General features: G+C 39.8%; 1 protein-coding gene across 1 annotated transcript in view; it reads right to left on the reverse strand.

Annotated features, from left to right (window-relative positions):
• The window catches only part of HGD (homogentisate 1,2-dioxygenase), a 96011-nt gene extending 73183 nt beyond the window's left edge, over positions 1-22828 (reverse strand). Inside the window, exons 1-3 of the mRNA XM_069069997.1 lie at positions 22581-22828; positions 1431-1502; positions 670-758 (exon numbers count right to left, since the gene is read on the reverse strand). Coding sequence (XP_068926098.1) covers positions 670-758; positions 1431-1502; positions 22581-22598 — 179 coding nt within the window. The 5' untranslated portion in view covers positions 22599-22828. The remainder of the gene's footprint in view (positions 1-669; positions 759-1430; positions 1503-22580) is intronic.
• Between the last annotated feature and the right edge of the window lie 294 nt (positions 22829-23122).

Below are 23122 nucleotides of genomic sequence, written 5' to 3' on the forward strand. Positions count from 1 at the left end.
GAAAGAGCAACAGCCGGAGGGAGAGGAAAGGAAGAGGAGAGAGAGAGAGAGGGGGAGAGGGGGAGAGGGAGGGATCAGATACAGGGAGACAGAGACAGGGGTGGGGGGGGGGCGGGATAGCGTTTCCTGTTAACTCTCTCCTTTCAACACTAGGCATTTGTTTTAGCTATACTTGGTACATCCATTACCAATCTTTAGGTTTTAAATAAACTTGCAATAATGAGACCTTTCTGAAATCGCCTAGGGATGCAACTTTGAGATGTCACTTTTCTGAGACTCTACAGCTCAGGCTTAGGTGCTGTCTGAAAGTTTTAGGTCTAAGAGTTCTTGGAATCAGGGCTTCTTTTACTCTCCATCCCCTTTCTCTTCTGAGGTTTGTGACGATGGCTTTTACTCTCCATCCCTTTTCTCTTCTGAGGTTTGTGACGATGGACTCGGGCATATTACTTACCCTCTCTATCCCTTAGTTCACATATCTGTAAAATTGTGAGAACTGAACACAATGTCCTCCAGGGTCCTTTCAGTCCATAATTTATGATTCTATTTTATGACTAGAAATGTACACAATTGAAAATGCGTTGTTGACTCAGTAGTGCCCTAGAATGAAAGAAGGAAGTTGTCTCTCTCTCCTAGTCTACAAAGTGGAAGCAGGGGTCAGGGTTTTTGTACCTTCTTTTATTGGTGCTTCGGGGGCAAGTGAACGCTGATCCTGAGAGTTGCTCGGCATACAAGTTATATGGGCAGACCTGAGGGTTATTCTGAAATTTAAAAAGATAATAAGTAATAAACAAAACTATTCCAAAAGAAAAATGATTCCAGTCATTAAGTACTCTTATATTAAAATATAACAAAATCCAACGTGGGGATACCCAGGTATAAATGTATAAATGATGGAATAGGGTTGTAGAGGACTGATTTCATGAATCCCTAGATGCTAGGAGACCATATACATAAAGAAGAGTATAGTTTTGGATTAGATAAGCTTTTGATTTAAGGGAAATGCTCCCCTGCCCCCAGCACATGCATACATACATACATGCATGCATATATACACGGAAATTCTGTAATTAGCTCATGCCATACACATTGAGCCCAGTGCATGGGATTATGTAGCAACTGGGCCCTGACAACCCCCACTTGCCCATTGTACATCAAATAGCTTACATAATAAAACATTGCTAACCAATGCATCAACTAACAATCATTATTAATCTACTAGGTGACAGGCACTGTTCCAGATTCAGGGAATGCAAAGACAAAAATGAAAAAGTCTCTGCCTTCAAAGAACTTAAATTCTGTCTAGAAAATCCTACATGGTTCCCAGTTGTTTTAGTGACTAGGTGAAGCCCATATGAGGATCTGACCATGTGATAATTAAGCCTTCCTCCTCCAACAGAGATAATAAATCAGCTATACTGAATACTCCATACCTGTCCCTCTGGCAGGGCTCCTGGGCAGCGTGGATCCTCTGAGGCAAACTCATTTCCAAATCCTGAAATGTACTGCATTCAAGAAAGATGCAACACATAAGTGAATTAAAGAAGCTGGATTTCAAAAGTTACTTCCACAACTGTGTCTATAAGGGAGCTAACAATTAGCCCCCAATGGTTCCTTGAGTGATGACTCACCTCCTTCACTCCTCGCTTGCTTTGGCACCCAGTAGTCTTCAAGGTTTCACCTATTATCTATTTTCCCACCCTTTCTGACATCCACTGAGCTGTATTCTTTCACATCCACTAACCCATAGAGTTAGAAGAGACTATATAGGTCATGTAGTCCAGCTCCCTACCTGAAGCAAGAATTCCTTTTATCACACACCTGACAAATAGCCTTTAGTCAAGCTTCATTCTGAACACTTCATTATGGGGAGCTCACTATGATTTTATTTTTGGATGGGTCTATTTATTAAGTTCTTGCAGTGGTCTGAAAGTTCCTTATTTGTCACCTCTACTCCCTAGTGCTATTTCCTGGAACCACACAGAGCATGTCTAACTCCTATTTGAAAGCACATAAACTTTTTGGAGACATTCCCTATCTCAGTCTTCTAGAATCTAAACATCTGCCATTTCCTTCAGCTGATGTTACAGGACATTAACTTCAGGAGCCCTTGCTTACCCTCCTTGGGATGGATTCCAACAACAAATTGTTGTTTAGTCAAATGCAGTTCCCAGAACTGAACACAATACCCCAGGTATGGCCTGACCAGTATGGAAAATAGTGAAGACTGTCTCCTCACTGCCTATTATTTGAAGTATGTATTTATTTATATGATTTCTGTGGTTCTCAGTGTACTAGTGTTTATGTCCATAGGCATAATAATAGTTGAGCCTCCCCGGGGGATGCCTAATCTTCAAAGATTATCAGTTATCAGACACTAGGTAGCCAAGATCAGAAGGATATCCATCAATAATTACCTTTAGGGGAAGCTAGGTGGGTGCACTGAATAGAATACTGGCCCTGGAGTCAGGAGGACCTGAGTTCAAACCCAGCCTCAGATATTTGACATTTACTAGCTGTGTGATCTTGGGCAAGTCACTTAACTTCAATTGCCCTGCCTTCCCCCCCTCCAAAAAAAATAATAAAATTACCTGTAATGACTGGTTTGACTCCCTGTCTTTGGAGCTATCCAGCTGGCCACTTAACCTGTAGGCTTAGTTCTTAGACTTAAGGAATAATCCAACTTCTAGGGTAGGGGATATATAGATCTAGTCATCTAGATCTGTTTAACTTAGGGAGCTTGGTGTCACATTGCTGCTTTTGTTGACAATGAATCCTGGTTGGAGTAACTAGGCTATTGTCTTCTTCCCTTTACCCTAGTCCTACCAAATGGATCCCTGTCTTGTTTCCCTCAGATTCAAATCCCTTCCCTGGTACTCTGCCCGGTGTCTTAGTTCCTCCAAAACTGGTTTTTCTTGCTTTCACCAGTCCTCCCAATGACTGGAGTCCTATCTCCCACCCCAGTCCTAGTAGGTGGGGCTCCAATCTTTGCTGCCAGACCACAATGCTCCTAATTGCCACCTTCCTGGGACAGTGAATCCTTTTTGATGCCAAATTACCCTGATGTTATGATTATTTCTCATCTAATTGGTGTCCACACCAATGGCATATTGGCCAGAGAGAGCTCTTCTTGAAGAAGGAAGTAAATTTCTGAAAATCAACTGCATCCATGCTCATGACCCCTGGATGGACCCAGAGCCTCTCAGTGTTTAGTCGTGTAAAGGGTGGTAGCGGTATACTTCAAGGGATGCTTAACAATCCACCAATGCAGGTGATTATAAAGGTCAGTCATGATAAAGGCTATTATCTTTTTTTTTTGCTTTTTGGAGGGGGAAGGTAGGGCAATTGGGGTTAAGTGACTTGTCTAAGGTCACATGGCTACTTTTTGTGTTGTGTCTGAGGCCAGATTTGAACTCAGGTCCTCCTGACTCCAGGGCCAGTGCTCTATTCACTGCACCACCTAGCCACCCCTAAAGGTTATTATCTTTGTGAGTATATCTTAGTGCAATCTCTATATAGGAGCATGTCTATATGTGCACATGTGTTTCTTTGAATCTTTGCATATTCTGAGTCTATAAATCTTTTCTTATTTAGCATGTAAGAAATAATACTGTGCTTGTTCTCTTAATATTTTTAAAACATTTATTGTATTTTTTAAATTAAAAAGTTATTATTTTCTCTCCATCCCAACTGCCCCCTATTGAAAAATTAAAAGAAAAACTTGTAACTAATATGGATAGTTAAGCAAAACAAATTCCTACATTGATCATGTACAAAATCATAAGTTGCATTCTGTACCATGAGCCCATTGCCTCTCTGTCAGCAAGAAGGCAGTATTGTTCATCACTGGTCCTCTGGAATTATGGTTGGTTGTTGTATTAATAAGAGTTCTTGGGTCTTTCAAAGTTGTTCATCTTTTCTTAATATCTTAATAAAAACCTCTCTTAGACCTTTATCATTCTCCTGTTACGTAGATATCTTTGTTCCCCAAAGTTCAATCTATGACCCTCTTACTCTTTTCTCTATACAGCTGATAATGTCTCTGATATAAATCATCTAATTTTCTGGTTTAAAATCCTGTGATTAAAATCCAAATGCCTTAGTGTGGCACTTTAGACCCTCTCGGGGGTCATTCTTGACAGCCGCACTCCAACAAGAAGTTATTTTTTTCTCCCTAGATCTAATGGATTTCCCTCTTCACTCCTACTCTCCTACTATTTCTGAGCCTGAAATGCTATCACTATGCTCTTGTGTCAGGACTCATCCCAGGACTCCACTTACCTTCCATACAGATAGCAGGGGAGGTAAGGGGTGAAGAAACAGACCTTAGAATTGACTTGACCCATTAAAATTTGGACAGGACTACTTGCTTTGACATGCAGAGGATCTCCCTTCTAGTTGCCATTATATGTCTCTTTTCCCATTCATGGATAAAGCTCTAGACAAGCTTCATTCACTTCCTCTACTTCCTTAGCATTCACTCTCTCCTGGATATGTAAGTAGAAAGACAGGGACAGACACAAGATATGCCATGGAGGCATGTACAACATGATGTGGAAAGTGATTAGATAGAGGAGTTGAAGGAGAATAGAGTCAAGGATGGCTCCAATGTCGTGAGCCTGTGTGGCTAGAAGAACTTGGGTACCCTTATTAGAAATTGGGAAGTGGAGGGATGAGTTTTAGGGGAAATGGGGCGAGTTTCATTTTGGATTTAGAGTTTAAGATGTTTATAGGTCACCTTGGTAGAGATAGCTGGCAGGAAGTTGGTGATACTGTACTGCACAAGAGAGAGATTACAGTGGATAAATAGATTTTCTAACTGTCTGCATGGAGATTATAAGTGTACCCATGAGAACTGATGAGAGAACTAAGGGGAAGGGTATAAAGAGAAAAGAAGTTCAGTACTGAGCCTTGAGATATATCTGCAAGTTGAAGCAAAAAATGGGTGATGATTCAGCAAAGGACACTGAAAGCTAATGGACAGATGAGAGGAAAGATGAAAACTGAGAAAAGGCCATTGGAGCTAGCAGGTAAAAGATCACCGGTAACCTTGCAGCCGTCAGTTTCAGTCAAGTGGTGAAGTCAGAAGTCAAATTGAAAGGGATTGGGAAGTGAGTGAGAAGTAAGGAAGTGGAAGCAACAAGTATAGGCAACTTTTTCTGGAATTTTGCCTAAGAGGGAAAGGTAAACAGAAGGTAATAGCCTGAACACCTGGGAGGCCTGGGCATGCTTATATGCAGCTACGATGGAAGGAAGAGAAAGAAAGATTGTAAACTAGGATGACTGGAAAGTTAGTATTGCCTCAGTAGAACTAGGGAAGAAGGGTGGAATTAGGGGGAAGACAATGTAATGATGTTGGCAATGCAGATCACAACCCATCCATGTGTGTTCATCCTTTGAGACTCAGTGCAATCCAAAGTAAAAAGTGGGGCAGTCTTACTTACTCCAGAGCTCAGAGCTCGCCCTCCTAAAGATGCCTGTCATTGCTAGTAGATGATCTGAAGGGCAGGGCATGGGAATTCTAGAAGTGGTAGAATTTTCCCGATGACACTTGGGTAGCTGTTTCTGTGGGTACCCAGTTAGTGGCTAAGATACAGTTGCCTTAAGGGACCAGCATTCACCTCAGAATTGGGGAGATTAGGAACTAGCCCAGTGGAGGGAGAAGGCAGGATAGGGGAGTGTTGGGGAGATTAGGGTAGGTGTGGTTGAGTTAGAGATGCTATGATTTACTGTGGCAGGAAAGGTCAGATGCAATCAATCTTCCCTGCTTTCAATGAACTAATCATATACTTCAACGGGATCAAGACAGCCTCGTTGGAGCTGAGCCACAGACACTCACAGGTTTCCCCATTTTAAAGCCTACTGTTCTATATCATGGAGTTGAAACACATATGGGTGATATGGTATAGAGGAAAATACTCTGAATTCAAAGGGCCTGGCTTTAAATCTCAACTACTATTTTCTACCCATGTGACCTTGGGAAATTCACTTAACATTTCTTGGTCTCAGTTTTCTCATCTGCAAAATGAAGATTTTAGACTACATGGCATCTAAGTTACCTTCTGGTTCTAAATCCATGATTTTGTGTTTTTTTTTCCTAGACAGACTGCCTTGTGTAGTGCATAGTCAGTCCATAAAGAAGCATTTATTAAACACTGCCTATGGGGCCAAGCACTGTGCAAAGCTGTGGGTCCAAAGAGAGACAAAGGGAGCTTACCTAATGGGGAAGACGACAAGCAAACAAATACATACAAACAAGCTATATTTAGGATAAATCAGAGATAATTAAAAGAGAGAAGGCACTATAATTAAGAGGGGTTGAAAAAGGTTTCCTGTAGAAGATGAGATTTCAGTTGGAACTTAAAGGAAGCCAGGTAAATCTGGAGGCAGAAATAAGGAGGAAGAGCATTCCAGACCTTGGGGATGGAGGTGGAGGTGGGGGTGGGGGTGGGGGTGGGGGAGCAGTCAGAGAAAATACCTAAGCCAGAGTGGATAGATGGAGTCTATTATTTGTGGAACAGGAAGGGGATCAATGTGACTAAATCCAATAACTGTTAAGGAGTAAGGTATAGAAGGTAGGGGTGGGGGGCTAAGGTTATGAAGTGCTTTGAATACCAAACAGGATTTTATATTTAATCCTGGAGGTTCTGGAGCTTGAGTGTGTGTGTGTGGGGGGGGGGGGTGGTTGACATGGTCAGACTTTGGTGGATGAATGGAGAAGGATTGGAGCAAAGAGAAACTTGAGGCAGGCAGGGTAGGGAGTTGACCTAGGTGCTGAGAAAACCTAGCTTCAAGTCCCATCTCTGATATATACTGGCTAAGTGACTCATTCCCCTATACCTTACACAGTAGGCACCCTACAACTTTCCTAAAATTGAAAGGAGACAACTGAGAATAAATAACATGGGTCCATTTTCTCTCACATTCCCAGTTATACTACTCTAAGGCTTCTATTAATCTCTTAGTGATGTAGGCAACTCTAAATATTGCAAAACAGTTAGCTATCTGCATTAGTAGAGGGAATTATCACCTTGGGAGTTCTCTACACCAATAAAATCACAGACACTTCTTTTCCTCTCCTTCAAAAAAGCTATTTTCTATAAGGGTAGCTCTGAGTAAATCTGTTTTCTCCCTCTCCTGGTAAGGGAGCATGGGATAGATAGGACACTGCACTTGAAGTCAGGAGGATCTGGATTCAGATTCTACCACAGACATTCACTAACTCGTCTCTCTGTACCATATACTCTCCTCCACTATAAACTGGAATGGTTGGTCTGCTTGTCCTGTAAGACTGCTTCCAGTTCTTAATTTATTATCCTATGGTTCCCTAACATCCTTCAGCGATCACAAAACATGAATATTCAAAATACTATATCCCTATATCCATACTGGTGGCCCTAGTAAATGAATTCTCCCTTCAGCTCCTTTTCAAATGGAAATGAAACCTAAATTGATCAGTTTGCAGAATCATTCCAATTAAAAAAAATAAAAAAGGCCAGGCAAGGAAAGTGAATCCAGCAGGATGGAGGGATGGAGTGGTTTGTTTGTGTGGTTTCAGTATTTTGTTTTGTTTTTTCAGAGAAGAAACCCATTAGCAATTGCAGCAGCAGACAGAAGATTATATTTTGATTCAAAAGGCCTGAGTGTGTGAATAATGTTCAGGCAAATGGCTCCCTCTATTTGGAAGGACTGTCACATGTAAAATGTTCTGACCTGTAAACTGATAAAAGTGAAGAATTTTGTCTGCTTTTAGATATAATTGTTCTATATGGATGCAAGTCTATGGCAAAACAGTGAGCTCCATTAGGTCCAGGGTGGTTAAGGATGGTAGCGTGGGGTCTGCGCTAACACGTCTTTGGGCAAAGGAAAAGAACCATGTTATCCACATCCAGAGAAAGAATTGAGGAATCTGAATGCAGATTGAAGCAAACTACTTGCTCTGTCTCTTTTTAAATTTCGTTTTGTTTAGTTTCTTCTTTCTCATTCGTTCCATTGGTTATAATTCTTTCTTGCAACTCGACTAATGTTTAATGTGAAGGTATAGGTAGAACCTATATTTGATTGCATGCCAACATGGAAGGGGGGAGAGGGGAGGAGAGGGAGAGGGAGGAGGACAGGAACTCCAAAACTTGTGGAACTGAATGTGGTAAACTAAAAATTAATAAATTTAAAAGGAAAAAGAAACAAGAAAAAGAACCATGGCATACATAGTATTTGGCTTTTCTCTGTACACAATTTCCTCCTCTCAGAGTTAATTGGTGACATGGAGGGGACAGCACTCAGTCTTGCCTTAACCATTAGATGGATTGAATTTTGACTGGTTGGGGGATGGGGATGGGGATGGGGATGGGAAGTAATAACCAAGTCAAACTGAATGTGGTGAAATGGAGGGATTGCAGACCATCTCATGACTGAAAAATGTGAGTATGGTGACCAGGGTGGAGCTTGTCCCTGCATCTATAGCCACACTGCATCTACAGTAAGAGAGGAAAGGGGGACTGTGGTTTGTGGAAAGTGAGGAATGTAGATTATTTTCTGGACCCATAGGCCAACAAGAGGAAGCTATAGAGGCTTTTAATATCAGCCTCAGAGTAGCCTTGGCCCATAGGTCTAGAATTGAAAAGGATCTCAGAGGCCATCTAGTTCAGCCGCCTCATTCATTTTAAAGATTAGGAAACTGAGGCCCAGGAGGTTAAATGACTTGCCCAAGTCATAGAAGTAACAGAGGTAAGATTTGAACCCAAGTCTTTTGACTCCTGATTCAGTGGTCTTTCAACCATATCACATGGAGGGAGTGTAGGTCTATTGGAACGAAGAAGAGACAGCAACTGGAGTGCTTGATTTGGATGGGAGTGTTTGGGTTGATTGTTTCCTAAAGACAAAGCTCAGTGGAAAGAGCCCTGGATTTAGAGTTGGAGAAGCTGGTTTTGAATTTTGGTACTGCCTCTGACTATCTGTATGCCCTAGGGCAAGTCCTCACGTGTAAAATTAGACTCCTGGGGCTCTAAAGACCTTTCCAGCTCTAAATCTATGATCTGATAATGCTATAGTCCTGTTTAGAGGTCTGGCTGTGCCACCTACCTTAGGCCCTGTGACCTTCAGCAAGTAGCTCAACCCCTCTGGGCCTCAGTGTCCTCATTTGTAAAATGAGGGGATTGGTCTGGATGTCCTTTAAAGGACCTTCCAGTTCAAGGTCTAGGATTTTTGCACAGCTGGTGAGTTGGACAACAGCCACATGCTACCGAGAGAGATTCTGGTTCAGGGTTGGCCTCTCTTTTTTAGCTGCAGAGCATTGGCAGGAGACAGGGGTGAGAAGTTGCTGAGTCACTGTTTGCTAAATAAGTTAGTTATCCAAAGCCATTGGAATAAAAAAAAATAAAAATCCGAGTTAAGCGTCTTTAGGTTTGCCAAAGGGCTATGTGCTTCTCCTTTCCACAGTTGCAGAGAGAGGGGAGTCAGTGTCCTGGCTTTGAAGTCAAGGCCAGATTCTAAACTCTAGATTTACTGATTGCAAAAATTATTAGGGGGAAGGACTTGGGATCTTTGGATCATAGATCTGTAACTGGAAAGGACCTCTGAGGTTGCCTAATTCTACTCTCTCATTTTACAGATGAGGAAAGTGAGGAAAGGGAAGTTAAGTGACTTATCCAAAGTCACAAAGGTAGTAAGCATCAGAAGTTGGGATTTGAATACAAATCATCTGACTTCAGAGCCAGGGTCCTTTCCACTGTCATAATGCCTTCCTCATTCACCCACCATACATTAAGAAAAAATCACTTTATCTGAAGCATTCCCAGAATCATGCAAAAACCTAATCATGAAGTCAGGCAAAAGGGCTTGGGTCGATTTCCAATGAGAATTCTTAGCAATTTAATCCAACTTTTTTTTTAAGGTGAATTATTTCCAAGAGAACTTCACAAGCATAGTATTCTCTGGATGATTTGGAGAACAAGTACCTGGACATATTGTGTTGTGTGTTAATTCAGAATGCCTCATTCCTTGGCAGCTCCCAAGCCTACTTTCTAATTCTCACCTGGCCCCCAGGATATTTGTTTATGAACCAGAGTAGTTTGATGAGGTGGTTGCTTTTGGCTCTGATCCCCAATATACAACCCCAGTAGAGGGAACAGATGGCCCATCTTCCTATCTTTTCACTGGGCATGAGGTAGAAATGGAGTGGGGGTGGGGGGAGGCTTCAGATCTTAACTATCTTCTCATATTACTCTCCCCTCCCATACCTGTTATGCTCCAGCAAAACCAAACTATTTTCTGACCTTTGAACATGACCTGTGCTTTCCTTTCTTTGTGCTTTTGCTCTTATTTTTCCCTATAGCTGTACCAAGGGTGTGCTAGTAAATATTTAACAACCAGTTCCTTCTGGGAAAAAAGTGCACTTGACAAACTTTTAGATTTAATCTGCATTATTAGCATTTTCTCCATCACTTTCTTAATTCTAGAAAGTAACAAAACAATAAATCAAGACCCACTTCCACTTAAAGCATTTGCCTAATTCTGAGGTATAATGCTTTTACTGAAAATTTAACAACCCACAACTCTTTAGCCCATACAAGCAGGCTTCAGTATATCACTGCTTATGGTGTCTTGCTACCAGCTTCCCTTATTGAATTCCTACCCATCCTCTAAAGTTCTAGAGGTGTTGGCAGCATAGTGGATAGAGCCGGATTCAGAGCCAGGAAGACCTGGGTTCAAGTCCCATCTTTGGCATATATACTGGCTGTAACATTCTGGGCAAATCACTTAACCTCTCCGTGCCCAAGCAACTATAATTTACAGAGAAAGGGTCAACCTGTCTTGGTAAGAGCACTTTTCCTCATCTGGGACTTCCCTCTACTAATGAAATCACAGATCTAGTTCCCATCCTTCTTCAGCTCAGATAAAATTGTCTTCTATATAAAAACCTTCCTAATCTTCTCCCTGATGCATTGTGTCTCTTCCAAATCAATTAATCAATCAACAAGCATTTATAAAGCCCTAACTCTGTGCAAGCCACTGTACTAGGTGATAGGGATACAAAGAACATAAGTGAAACATCCCATTCCTCCAGAAGTTCATATTCTTTTGGAGGAGAAACCAAATAATTATACAAAGTAAATATATACAAAATAAATACAAAGTAATTAGCAGGAGGGAACAATATTAGCCTCAGGTGAGAATCAGGAGAGCCCCTACCGTGAAGATCTATCCCGAAAATAAGCCCTCCCCTTACTGTGTAAGATTCCTCTAAAATAAGCCCTCCCCCGAAAATAAGCCCTATTGAGATTGCTACTGTAGTGAAGGTGATCCCCTGCGCTACACGCTACATTACGGTACCCTCTGTATGCACCCCCCCCCCGGTGAAACGCACGCTGCACTCCGAGCTGCATCCAATCAGAGCTGCAGCAGTGAGCGCGTCATCCTGTTCTTCCCCAGTGATTTGCTTGCTGGTACATTTTTTTGTTCACATTTACCTGTTTATTAAAATTGCTGTCAATGTTCATTAAAATAAGCCCTCCCCTGAAAATAAGCCCTCTGGTGTTTTTCTGTCCAAAAAATTAATAAGACAGTGTCTTATTATCGGGGAAACACGGTACCTAGGATGTGGCCCTTGAGCTCAGTCTTGAAGGATTCTGAGTCAATGAGGAGGTAATACATTCCAGGCATGGAGAACAGCCTGTGCAAATGTCTGGTGTCTGGAGATGAATGGTCTCTGCTGCTCAGCATTTCACTGATGACTTTTTGCCCTTTGAATAGACTCTTTCCCATGCTTGGAATGCACTTCCTCCTCACTGCTGCCTTTTAGAATTCCCAGTTTCCAACAGGGCTCAGCTCATAGGCCATTTGTTAAGGAAGGCTTTCTCCTAATTCCTGGTCATTAGTTAGTAGTGCTATTAGAGTTAACTAGAATTACTAGTGCTTAGCTAACTAGTTACTAATGTTTAGTCCCTCTCCCCCTTTTCAAAATATCAGGCATGTAATTATTTATTTGTACATTGTAAGTCATCTTCCCATTCTCAATGAATGTAAGCTCCTTGAAGACAGTTTGATACTTATCAGATCGATTTAGATTTAGAATAACTACCTTATTTTTCTCAGGGCAAAAAGAGGACAGGGCAGAGCCTTTAACTGACTTTAAATCACACAATGTTTAGAGCAGTAAGGGAGCTTAGAAATGTGGTCCAATGACCTTATTTTAATAGTTAAGGAAACTGAGACACAGTCAAAGGAAATGACTAGAGGCCCACAGAAGGAAGTGATTTGCTTACAGGGAGCTTAGTATCCTTCCGGACTCCCAAATTCTAGTCAAGTGCTCTTTCTGTTTGACTATGCAATTTAGTTCAATTCAACAAGCTCCTACTACGTATAGAGTATTGTACTATTTGCTAGAGACTCAAAGACTAATAAAAAGAAATAGTGCCTCTCTTCAAGGACCTTACATTCTACTGAGGGGATATTGCATGTACACTGATAAATAAATATAAAGATCCATATGATAAAGATATTACTAATGACCAAGGGCAACATGAAAGGCCTTCAGTAGGAGCTTTGAAGAGAGGTAAGGAATCTAAAAGGCAGAGGTGAGGAGGGGGTAAATTCTAGGAAAGAGAATAATAGCCTGTTCCTATAATAGATAGTAGGCAGTTAGGTGGTACAGTGGCTAGAGCACTGAGCTTGGAGTCAGGAAGACCTGAATTCAAATCCAGCTTCAGAAACTTCTTAACTGTGTGACCTTGGGCAAATCATTTAACCACTGTTTACCACTGGCAAACCAGAAAACTTCATGAACAGAGAGGTCCACAGGGTGACAAAGAGTTAGACATGATTGAAACAAATGAACAAAAACAACATAATAGATAATAAATCTTCTGCTGATCAAATGGGGCATTTGTAAAGAGTTTAACAAAATGACTTCTTATAAATGCTTATTCCCCCTCATTCAGATGTGAGGTCATAAGGGCCTGAACTTGTATTAATACATTTTAAATCATTTGCTATCTTTGAGAACTTGGACTCAATTGTTAACTTAGGCTCTCCAACTGAGAAAGCTCACAGCCTGACGAAAGATCTGAGTTCCAATTCTATTATAGATATTCACTTGTTGTGTGACCCTTGACAAATCATTTAACCTCAGTAGCTCTTCCTATTTTCACTGATTGTCTCCCATGCCTGGAATTCCCTGCCTCCTGCTTTCCCTAGATTCCTTTGAATCTCAGCTAAAATTACATCTTCTGCAAGAAACTTTTCCCAGTCCTCCTTAATTTTAGTCTCTTTCTTCTGAGATTATCTCTAGTTTATCATATATATATATATATATATATATATATATATATATTATTTCTATAGTTGTTTATTGTCTTCCCAAATAGACTGTAAGCTCCTTGAGGGCAGGAACTGAGGTTTTTTTTCCTTTTATTCCCAGCATTTAGCACAGTACTTCACACATTGAGGTGCTTAATAACTGCTTGTTTACTTGACTTGACTTAGTTTCCTCATCTGTAAAATGGGGATAGTAATATATGTTGTGAGGATAAGATGAGATGATATATGTATATATAGATATGTATCTATCCACACTTATAAACGCACACACACACATATATATACACCTCTTTTAAGATGGATAAGTCTAGTTGTATTCATTACTCTCTTCTATTCCCTTGCTTCAATTTCCTTATTCTGCTGGTGTTCTCTCTTTCCTTTCCTGTTTCTTTTGTTCACTGCCACTCCCCCATGTATGTATATATGTGTGTGTATGAATGTAAACACACACAAAATTATATCTCTCTGCATGCCTACACATATACAGGTATATATACATTATATATGTATGTGTATGTATATATGTATATAATGTTTGTTATTGTTTATTGTTGTTGTTATGTGCTGTCTTAGAGAAACCCAGTCATATCCTGGCGACCAGCTCCCTGGAACTGAATCTCTCCCAGATTAGCTCAATTGACCTTCTATTAACAGATGCACCTCCCAGGCTTACAGGGTCTCTTTCTTTCTTTCTTTTTTTTTTTTTTAAAGCAATCAGGGTTAAGTAACTTGCTCAAGGTTACACAACCAGTTATTATTTCTGGGTGTGGGGCTGAGTATCCGAGCCCGGATTTGATCCAGGTCATCCCGACACTGGAGCCGGTGCTCTTACTAGTTGAGCCACCTGGCCGCCCCTAAGCAATCGGGGTTAAGTAACTTGCTCAAGGTTACAGGGCCAGGTGTTTCTGGGTGGGTGCTAAGTGTCTGAGCCCAGGATTCGATCTCCAGGTCTTCTCAACACTGGAGCCGGTGCACTTACTCGCTGTGCTACCTGGCCGCCCCTTACAGGGTCTCTTTCTGTGGTTATGTTGCATCTAATGCAAATGGGACCTTAAGGATACATTTCATTTGGGTCTTCTTTTTGACATCTTGATGGAAATAAAGAGATAAATGCTGAGAAACATGAAAAATTAAATGCTCTATCACCATCATCCTAATCAATAAACATCATGGCATTCCTGCTTTTGGATCCCTGGGCTGACCTCTAGTACTAACCTTTCAGGAGAGAGATTAGACAGCAGGCAGGAATGAATGCTTTTGAAGTCTAATAGAGAGACCAGAATATAATTTACATTGGTGGGATGCTGGAGCAGTGCATAATAAATTGTTCTATAAACTACAACCCGCTAAGAGTTGAGAATCATTTATTTATAAATGGTAAGAATGTTTCTGGCTCCCACTGAACTTCCCCCAAGGGAGTTTCATCAGGAAACTAAATTTCCTAGAGTTAATACTTAACTGAACTTAGAAAACAACAACCCACCCTTAGACAAGACTTCCTGAAGCTATTTCTAAAAAAGGGGGAGGGAAAAAGTGGAAGAAGAGAATATTTAAGTAAGACGGATTTTTAAGGCGATGCCTAGCTTTGTAGCCATGAGCAAGACACTGCTTGTCTGCTTCTTAGTTTCTCCACTTGTAAAATGTGGGTATTGGTCTGCATTTATCTCTAAGCTTCCTTCCCTTCCTACCTTTCTATAGTTCTGGGGACCAGCAATCTTAACAAATATTCAAATGAATTAAAGCTTTCTTTGAAAGATTAGCCTGAGAGTTAAGAAACCTAGATTCAACCAGACACTATAACGACCTTGGGGTGTTTTTGATAATATACCCTTGATTATTTTCTGATTTGAGCAGGTAGGGAAGAAATGGATTTTTTTTCTATTGAGTGAGGGCCAACAACCCCCAAAAAGTAAAGTTATTTGAGGGCTATATCCCAAACTCAAATCTCCAAAAAGGACTTTTAAATTTGGAGTAAGGGATGTTTTTTTTTAAAACGGGGGGAGGTTAAAAAATAAGAAATTAAGGAAAGGAAAGAACATTAGTAGAGTAAGGGAGAGAAGCAAGGGAATATGAGAGAGATACAGGAGAGAGTAATGAATATAATCAGATTTATTGATTTTAGAAGGGTTATGGGAGAATCTAAATAGGACCTACTGGCAGACAGAGACTTGCATTTATAAAATTTGACAGACTTGATAAAATGAAGACAAAGACCAGGAATAGTCTACATGCTTGAGACTCCCCACCCATGAAGTAGGAAATAAAGGATAATTTAAAAGCTAGGTAAATAGAAATATATGATAAAAAAGAAATGTGTGATAAATGATTGAAATATATGAACAATTTTCAGAAAAATGTAAACTCTCAACAGCCATTAAAGACACACACACATATTCATATGCATGTGTGTATATGGTCCAAATTACTAAGAAAGAAATGCAAATTGAAACAACTTTGAGGTTTTAATACACACCCAGAAAAGTGGATTTTGATGTAGATAACTTTTTGATAACAAAATATTCAGTATTTCAATACTGATATTGAAATAGTCACTGTTGGAGGGGTGTGAGGAAGAAAGGCACATTAACACACTATTAGTAGAACTTTGAATTGAGAGGATTCTGGGAAGATAGTGGAGTAGGTCAGAAAATTTCAAACTCTCCAGATCCCCCCACCCCCCCTCCCCATACACACACACAAAACAAAATCACTCCACAGGGCAAATGTAGAACAGTAAAAATAAACAAGAGTTGGGGCAGAACAATAGTCCTCCTAAGGAGAAAATCTGAGGTTTGGTCCCTATGAAGTGTAAACACCTCCAGGCTAATTCCACAGAAACAGCAAGCAGTGAGCCCCTGGTGCTTGTTGGGTTGGGGAGTAGCCTCAGCCCCAGGTACAGGAATTCTCACCTCCCAGACAGTGTGGGGAGTGGGGTGTCTAAGGAGGGGGAAGATTGAGGGAACCTCTGCTGATAAAGGACGCCAGGCCCAGCTGTGCAGCAAATATTTAGCCCTGAGTGAGAAGAAACTAGCACACATATGGGGGGAAGAGGGGAGGTCATTATAACAAATTGCTATAATTTTTTTTTAAATGAGCAGGCAGAGGAGAAGGAATCCAACCACAGAAAATTACTATGGGGATAGAGAACACTGGGGTTTGTCTTCAGCAGAGGATACTGAAACAAAAAAGGAAAAAAGCCTCTCCTACCCCAAAGAGTAATATCAAATGGTCACCTGCCCAAAAAGAATTCATAGAAGACCTTAAAAGTTTAAAAATCAAATGAGAGCAGGGCGACTAGGTGGCGCAGTGGATAGAACACCAGCCCTGGAATCAGGAGGACCTGAGTTCAAATGTGGCCTCAGACACAACACACACACACACACACACACACACACACACACACACACAAAACTAGCTGTGTGACCTTGGGCAAGTCACTTAAACCCCAAACTGCCCTCCAAAAAGCAAAAAAAAAAAATCAAATGAGAGAGATTGAGAAGATTTTTTTTTAAGAAAGAACCATTCAAGAAAAACAGGAGTATTAGAAAAAGAAAATTAACTAACTAGAAAAGGAAATCTGGAATCTTAAGGAAGTAAATGGCTACTTGAAAATGAGAATTGGGCAAGGGGCTTCAGGCCATAGTTATAAGAGATCAAGAAATAATAAAATATAAAGAATGAAAAAATAGAAGAGAATGTAAAACATCTTACAAGAAAAACAACCGATCTGTAGAACAGATCAAGAAGAGAAAACAAGAATAATCAGACTACCTGAAAGCTACAATCAAAATAAGAATCTTGGTACAATAATATGAGAAATAATTAAAGAAAATTGTCCTGAAGTGCTAGAACAAGAGGGAAAGTACAAATAGAAATAAAAATACACAGATCACCACTTGAAAGAGATCCTGCAAGGACAATCTATAGGAACATCAAAGTCAAATTCCCAAACCCCCAGCTCAACGAGAAAATATTACAAGAAACAAGGAAAAAAAAACAATTCAAATATGGTAGAGCCACAATTAGAATCACAAAAGACCTCACAGCAACAATATTAAAAGACCACAGGACTTGGAACACTATATATTGAAGAATGAAAGAATTGGGATTGCAGTTAATAACTTCATACCCAGCCAAATTAAGCATAATCCTGAACAACAACAAAAAAAGTCAGTGAATTGCTAGACTTTCAAAATTTTATTGCAAAAAAGACCTGAACTTAATAGAAAATTTGACATACAAGATCCAAGAGAAATGTAAGCTAAACATCAAAAGCTAATTACAAGAGACTCAGTAAGGACAGACTATTTACTTCTCATATGCTGAAATGTAAACAGTATCTCTAAAATTGCAATTAGTAATTGGGTAGTTCAAAAGAAAGATTGGGGTAGAACTGAGTATGATGTGATTCTAAAAAGTAATACCACCTAAGAAAAGGTAAAAAGAGTAATTATCTTATACAAATGAGGTGTGAGAGGAAGAGCTGACACAGAGTAATTAAATAGGGAAGGAGGGCTGGAAGTTCTGGAGCCCTACTCTCATCAGGAATGAGTTAAAGAGGGAATAATGCATATGTATCTAGAAAGGTATAAAAATCTTCTAAATTCAGAAAAAAATAAAAAGTTAGGGTGATAGGGAGGGGGAGGGATTTATAGAGGGAACTTTATTCATATCATATCTGGGTTAGAGAGAGAACAATATATACATTTAGAAGGCAATAAAAGTCTTCTAAATTTGTAAAGAAATAAGAGGGTGGGGGAGTAAGATAAGGGTGGTATGTAAGGGGGTCTAAATTAATGGGAATAGGATAAAGACAGTACAACAAATATATTTGGAAGACAATAAAAGTCTTCTAAATTCAGATAGAAACAAGAGGGCAAGGGAAAAGGGTGAGGAGGGAGAGGATAAGGGAGGGATCCTTGGAGGGGGGGGTTAGGTTAAGTAGCAGGAGGTCAAGGTAGTGGGTAGAAGTAAAGTAGAGGAGTCAGGAGGGATAGGAAATAGGAGACACACACAAACATAAAATAAAGATCAGGAGTAGAATTTATTAGGGAAAAAAAGGAGGGGTAGGTAGGAATCATGATCTCAGACAAAGTTAAAGCTAAACTAGATTTAATCAAAAGAGAAAAATAGGGAAATGACATGTCAGTCATATTAATCAATATTATTTTAGACTGATCAAAATAACTATACAGTATGAGGTTGGAATATTGCTGTGGTGTACGAAATGATGAGTTGGTGGATTTAGAAAAATATGAGAAAGACTTGGACTTCAGAAGAAAGATACTATCCACCTTCAGAGAAACAAAGCACAAACAAGTATACTACAATCTTACATAGATTCATAGGCATGTATATGTGTATATATGCATGTGATTATAGATATCTATCTATATGCATGTGTATATAAGTATATGTATTTTGATAATCATTTAATATCATTTGAACCTCAATAAGGGCCAGAGCTTGAACTATTCAACCAGAAGAAGCACCTCAGCCTAACAGATACCCCTCTGCTCTCTGAGTAAATTCAGAGAATGCTTCTTCCTGTATCAGGAAAGCCAGAGAGAGCTGACCAGAGAAATCTTCTGTTAATGACTACCAAGGACAAGGCACCTTAAGCAGACACTACCTTGAATAATGGCACTTTTTCTTCTCTTAATATTTTATGGACATATGTTATGTCATATTAATGGTAAATTAAACATAAATATCCTGGATTGTAATTTCAATGGACACTTTGTCAACTTTCTTATCTTATTATAGTTATAACTTATTCAATTAAGAAAATTCCTTTCTCATACTATGGTTAAACATATATGGAGATCATAAATTTGAGTGACACAGTCATACTGAGATGGGATTGTTCCAAAACATATTTAAGGCTGATTATTCTTTTATCAGATAGTCAGAATTCACATTCTGGCTCCATGTACACACATGTTCACTAGCTTAGGATAGTTTAAGGGAATAAAAAATATGAATTTATATGACACCTAGTCTGTTTGCCTCTTTTAACCAAACTTTCAGGTTGACAATGTCTATATGTGTGCATATGTGTATATACACACATATACATACATATGTGATATGCATATTATCTATATATGTGTATTATATATATCCACACTTAATTGTATTTGGGGGAGGGGGAAAGGAAGGGGGAAAAAGAACAAGGTAAAAAGCATACTGAAGAGAGCAAAATAAAGCCTACAAGGAAGCAAAGAAAAGGTGGATAGCTCTGAACACAATGTCTAGTGTTTATTATATAGGCTTTCTTTAAATGGAAATTTGTTGCTTTATATTTTGAATCCTCTCTTAATGTTCTGCTGTGCACATGGCAAAGTTTTATTTTTCTTTCCTTATTTTGTATTTGTGTTAGTATTTGTTTGTTTCTTCTTTCTTTTCCAATTTTGTATTTGAGTTTAAAATTTAGAAAGAGTTGTTTTTTCTAGAATTTTTTGAATTGAATTTTTTCTAGAAAACAATTTGGAATTATTTGAGAAGTCATTAAAATGTGTATAAGGTTTATTACACTGACCCATCTATTGGGCACATATCTCAAGAAAGATAAGTCTATATTTGCCACAATATTCATAGTGGCATTTTTGAACAGCAAAAAATTAGAAACAAATTTGGGGATGATTGGAAACATTGTTCCATTTGAATATAATAATGCTATTGTGGCATGTTAGACTCTTTGTGACCCTGTGGACCATAACACACAGATACTGTCCATGAGATTTTCTTGGCAGAGATAATGCATGGTTTGCCATTCCCTTCTCCAGTTCATTTTACAGATGAGGAAACTGAAGCAAAGAGGGTCAAGTGACTTGCCCAGGATCACACAGCTAATCAGTGCCTGAGGCCAGATTTGACTTTAGGTCTTCCTGACTCCAGGCCCAGTATTTTATCCTCTGACCTACCTTCTTCCTATTGTGCCATAAGAAACCAAAAATAGAAGTCATTCAGAGAAACAAAGTAATACTTGTATTAATTGATGCAAAGGGAATTAAGCAGAAGCAAGAGAACGATATAAAATAATGTAAATAAAAAAACTCTAAATGGTATCCAAAGACTAATTAACTGTAATAATCAAGCTAATTCTTAAAGGATAGAAAATGAAATACATTTCCCTCTTCTTGGTATAAGGATGGGGGCCTGTGGGTGCAGAATGTAATATGAGCTGTCAGGCTTATCTCGCCTTTCTCCTTCCTTGGACCTGTGCTCCAGTATGCTAAAATCTTCATCTCCTCCTTCTCCCCACCATCATGTACTGCTACTGTACCTAGATCTGAGGAGGGTGCTTTGTAAAACAGAAATGTAGTGAGAGGACAGCTCTGGTACTATTCCTGATCAGGTAGGTACCCCCAGGAAAGCCTTTTACATCTGTTTTGCCATATCTAGCATAAATATAAAGAGATGGGTTAAAGTAGTAGAAAGAGCACTGGAATTGGGTTCAAGTACCAGCTTAACGTGAATCAATAAGTTTATCTTTCTAATCTTTGTAAAAATGGGAGGGAATGGGAGGCATCAGAGTGGGCATCACTAAAAAGGAACTGATTTATTTTTTCTTTAAAAGAAGTTTTACTGATGACTTTGCCTCTGATAACATTGTCCTATACCAATAGTAGCTATGTGGTGCAGTGGATAGAGCACTGGATTGGAACCAGGAAGACTCCCCTTCCTGAGTTCAAATCTGGCCTCAGACACTTACTAGCTGTGTGACCCTAGGCAAGTCACTTAACCCTGCTTGCCTCAGTTTCCTCATCTGTTAAATGAGCTGGAGAAGGAAATGACAAACTACTCCAGTATCTTTGCCAAGAAAACCCCAAATGGGGTTATGCAGAGTCAAACATGACTGAAAATGACTGAACAAATTGTACCTATACCACAGTCATCTCCCAAAATGTTCAGCCCATCCCCCACCCCTGCAAATCTAACTTCCTTGAACTTAAGGAAAACAGGAAAGAAAAACCAACTGACAAAATGACCTTGACTGATAGCTTATGCAATACTTTGCAACTATAATCCCCACTTCCTAAGAAGGGGATCCTATGTCATCCTTTGATACAGGAGAGTATCAAGATTGGTCATTTTGATTAATTTGAATTCATTTGCATATATTTGAAAAGTAGTCGCTATCCTATCATGATATCCAGTCCCCATATCATCTCATCCAGGAGAGATCATCATTCTGAGGTCTAATGGCAAGCATTAAAATGACAGTATTTTCTTTTTTCCCCTTTAAGTACACACAAAACATTATCTCTTAGGGGAAAGGCTGGAGTGCTTGTTAATCATATTTCAGTTTGAGTTTAATAATAATCTGGACAGAATAAGCAGCTCAATCTAATTGGAGGACTGGGGAACATCCCCTTCCACTCCCCTCTCCTCCCCAGTCAGCTCCAGCAGCAGGAGAAAGTGTGTGAAGTCTGGAGAGGGAAGCTGTGAGCAATGTCAGTCAGTGTTAGCTGAGTGGTGGTCTTACTGCTGCTAGTCTGCTTAGGCAGGACAGTACAGGAGACAGCAGCAAGCAGCCAAACCCATCAACTAGAAAGGAAGCCCTTCAGCAGGGCTGACAGTCACAGAGTCCCTGATCGGTAGGGGTGGGGGGAGGATGAGGTCCAGAGGGGATGGGGAGTGGGGAGGAGAAGGTGGGTGGGAAGAGGGATAGGTGCAGCCGATATTTCAAGGTTTCTAAACCCCAAGGCCCCCTATGAGATAGTGAGAGGCACAGTGTTCTGGGAAGTAGGAAATGTGTATTCTTGTCCCATCTCTGCTACTGTGTGACTTCAAGGAAAGGCACTTCTCTTGCTGGTCTCAATGTCCTCATCTTTAAAGTGAAACATATGGTCCTAAATGATCTCTGATGACCCTTCCAGTTCTAACATTCCAAGGTTCTGTGTCTTTGTGCCTTCAGAAATAATTCCTAAAAAAGGAATTTCAGCTCCCTATTGCTAGAATTCCTTGCTGTATTAGTCGACCCCATTTAGGGTATTCTTGGCAGAGATACTGGATTATCATTTCCTTCTCCAGTTCATTTGACAGATGAGAAAACTGAGGCAAACAGGTTTAAGTGATTTTCCCAGGGTCAAATGGTTAGTAAGAGTCTGAGGTCAGATTTGAACTCAGGGAAATGTCTTCCAGACTCCCACCATGCCACCTAGGTATCCCCCTGCTAAATAGCCTGTTACATTTTCTGTGGAGTGCTATAGAAATCTTTGCAGTTTCTAGCTAGAGAAACCTTCCAGATCATTTCTTACCTTCAAATCTGCCAGCATTCTCCTCTTGCAACCTTTGAGGGCTTCAGCAAACCCCAAAATGTAGAAAGTATTTAGCTGAAATGCTGCTGTCCCTGGGAAACTTCTTAATCCAATCTCTCTCTTTCCTTCTTCCTACCTATCTGCTATTTGTTAGTGAACTAAGAGGAATTTCCAAACTGCTTGGTAGATGAGTGATAAAGTCCAACAAGCCTTGCTTGAGGTTATTGACATTACTTTATAAGGTTTGTTTGTAGTGTGTTCAAAATCAGAATCAGAACTGTTTCTGAGTGGTTTTGGGAGGATTTCTTTTCCTTTTCAATTATTGACTAGGGGGAAAAGGAGATAGGTTAAATATCAGTCCAGTAAAGGGAAGAATTTAAAAAGTGGTGGTAAAGTGACTTTTAAATGTAGAGGATTTTTAGGGCCTTTTAATATATTAAGGTAATTTGTCTTGCCAGGCTTGTCTTTAATTTTTTTTAATGAACTAAAAAACATTTTCTTGTCCCTTCCCCACCTCTCCCCCACTCTGCATTTTGGGAGAA

This window comes from Petaurus breviceps, unplaced genomic scaffold, assembly GCF_028583685.1.
Source record: "Petaurus breviceps papuanus isolate PSGF00001 unplaced genomic scaffold, PetGlider_PUasm1.0 90792, whole genome shotgun sequence".
Taxonomy (NCBI): Eukaryota; Metazoa; Chordata; class Mammalia; order Diprotodontia; family Petauridae; genus Petaurus; species Petaurus breviceps.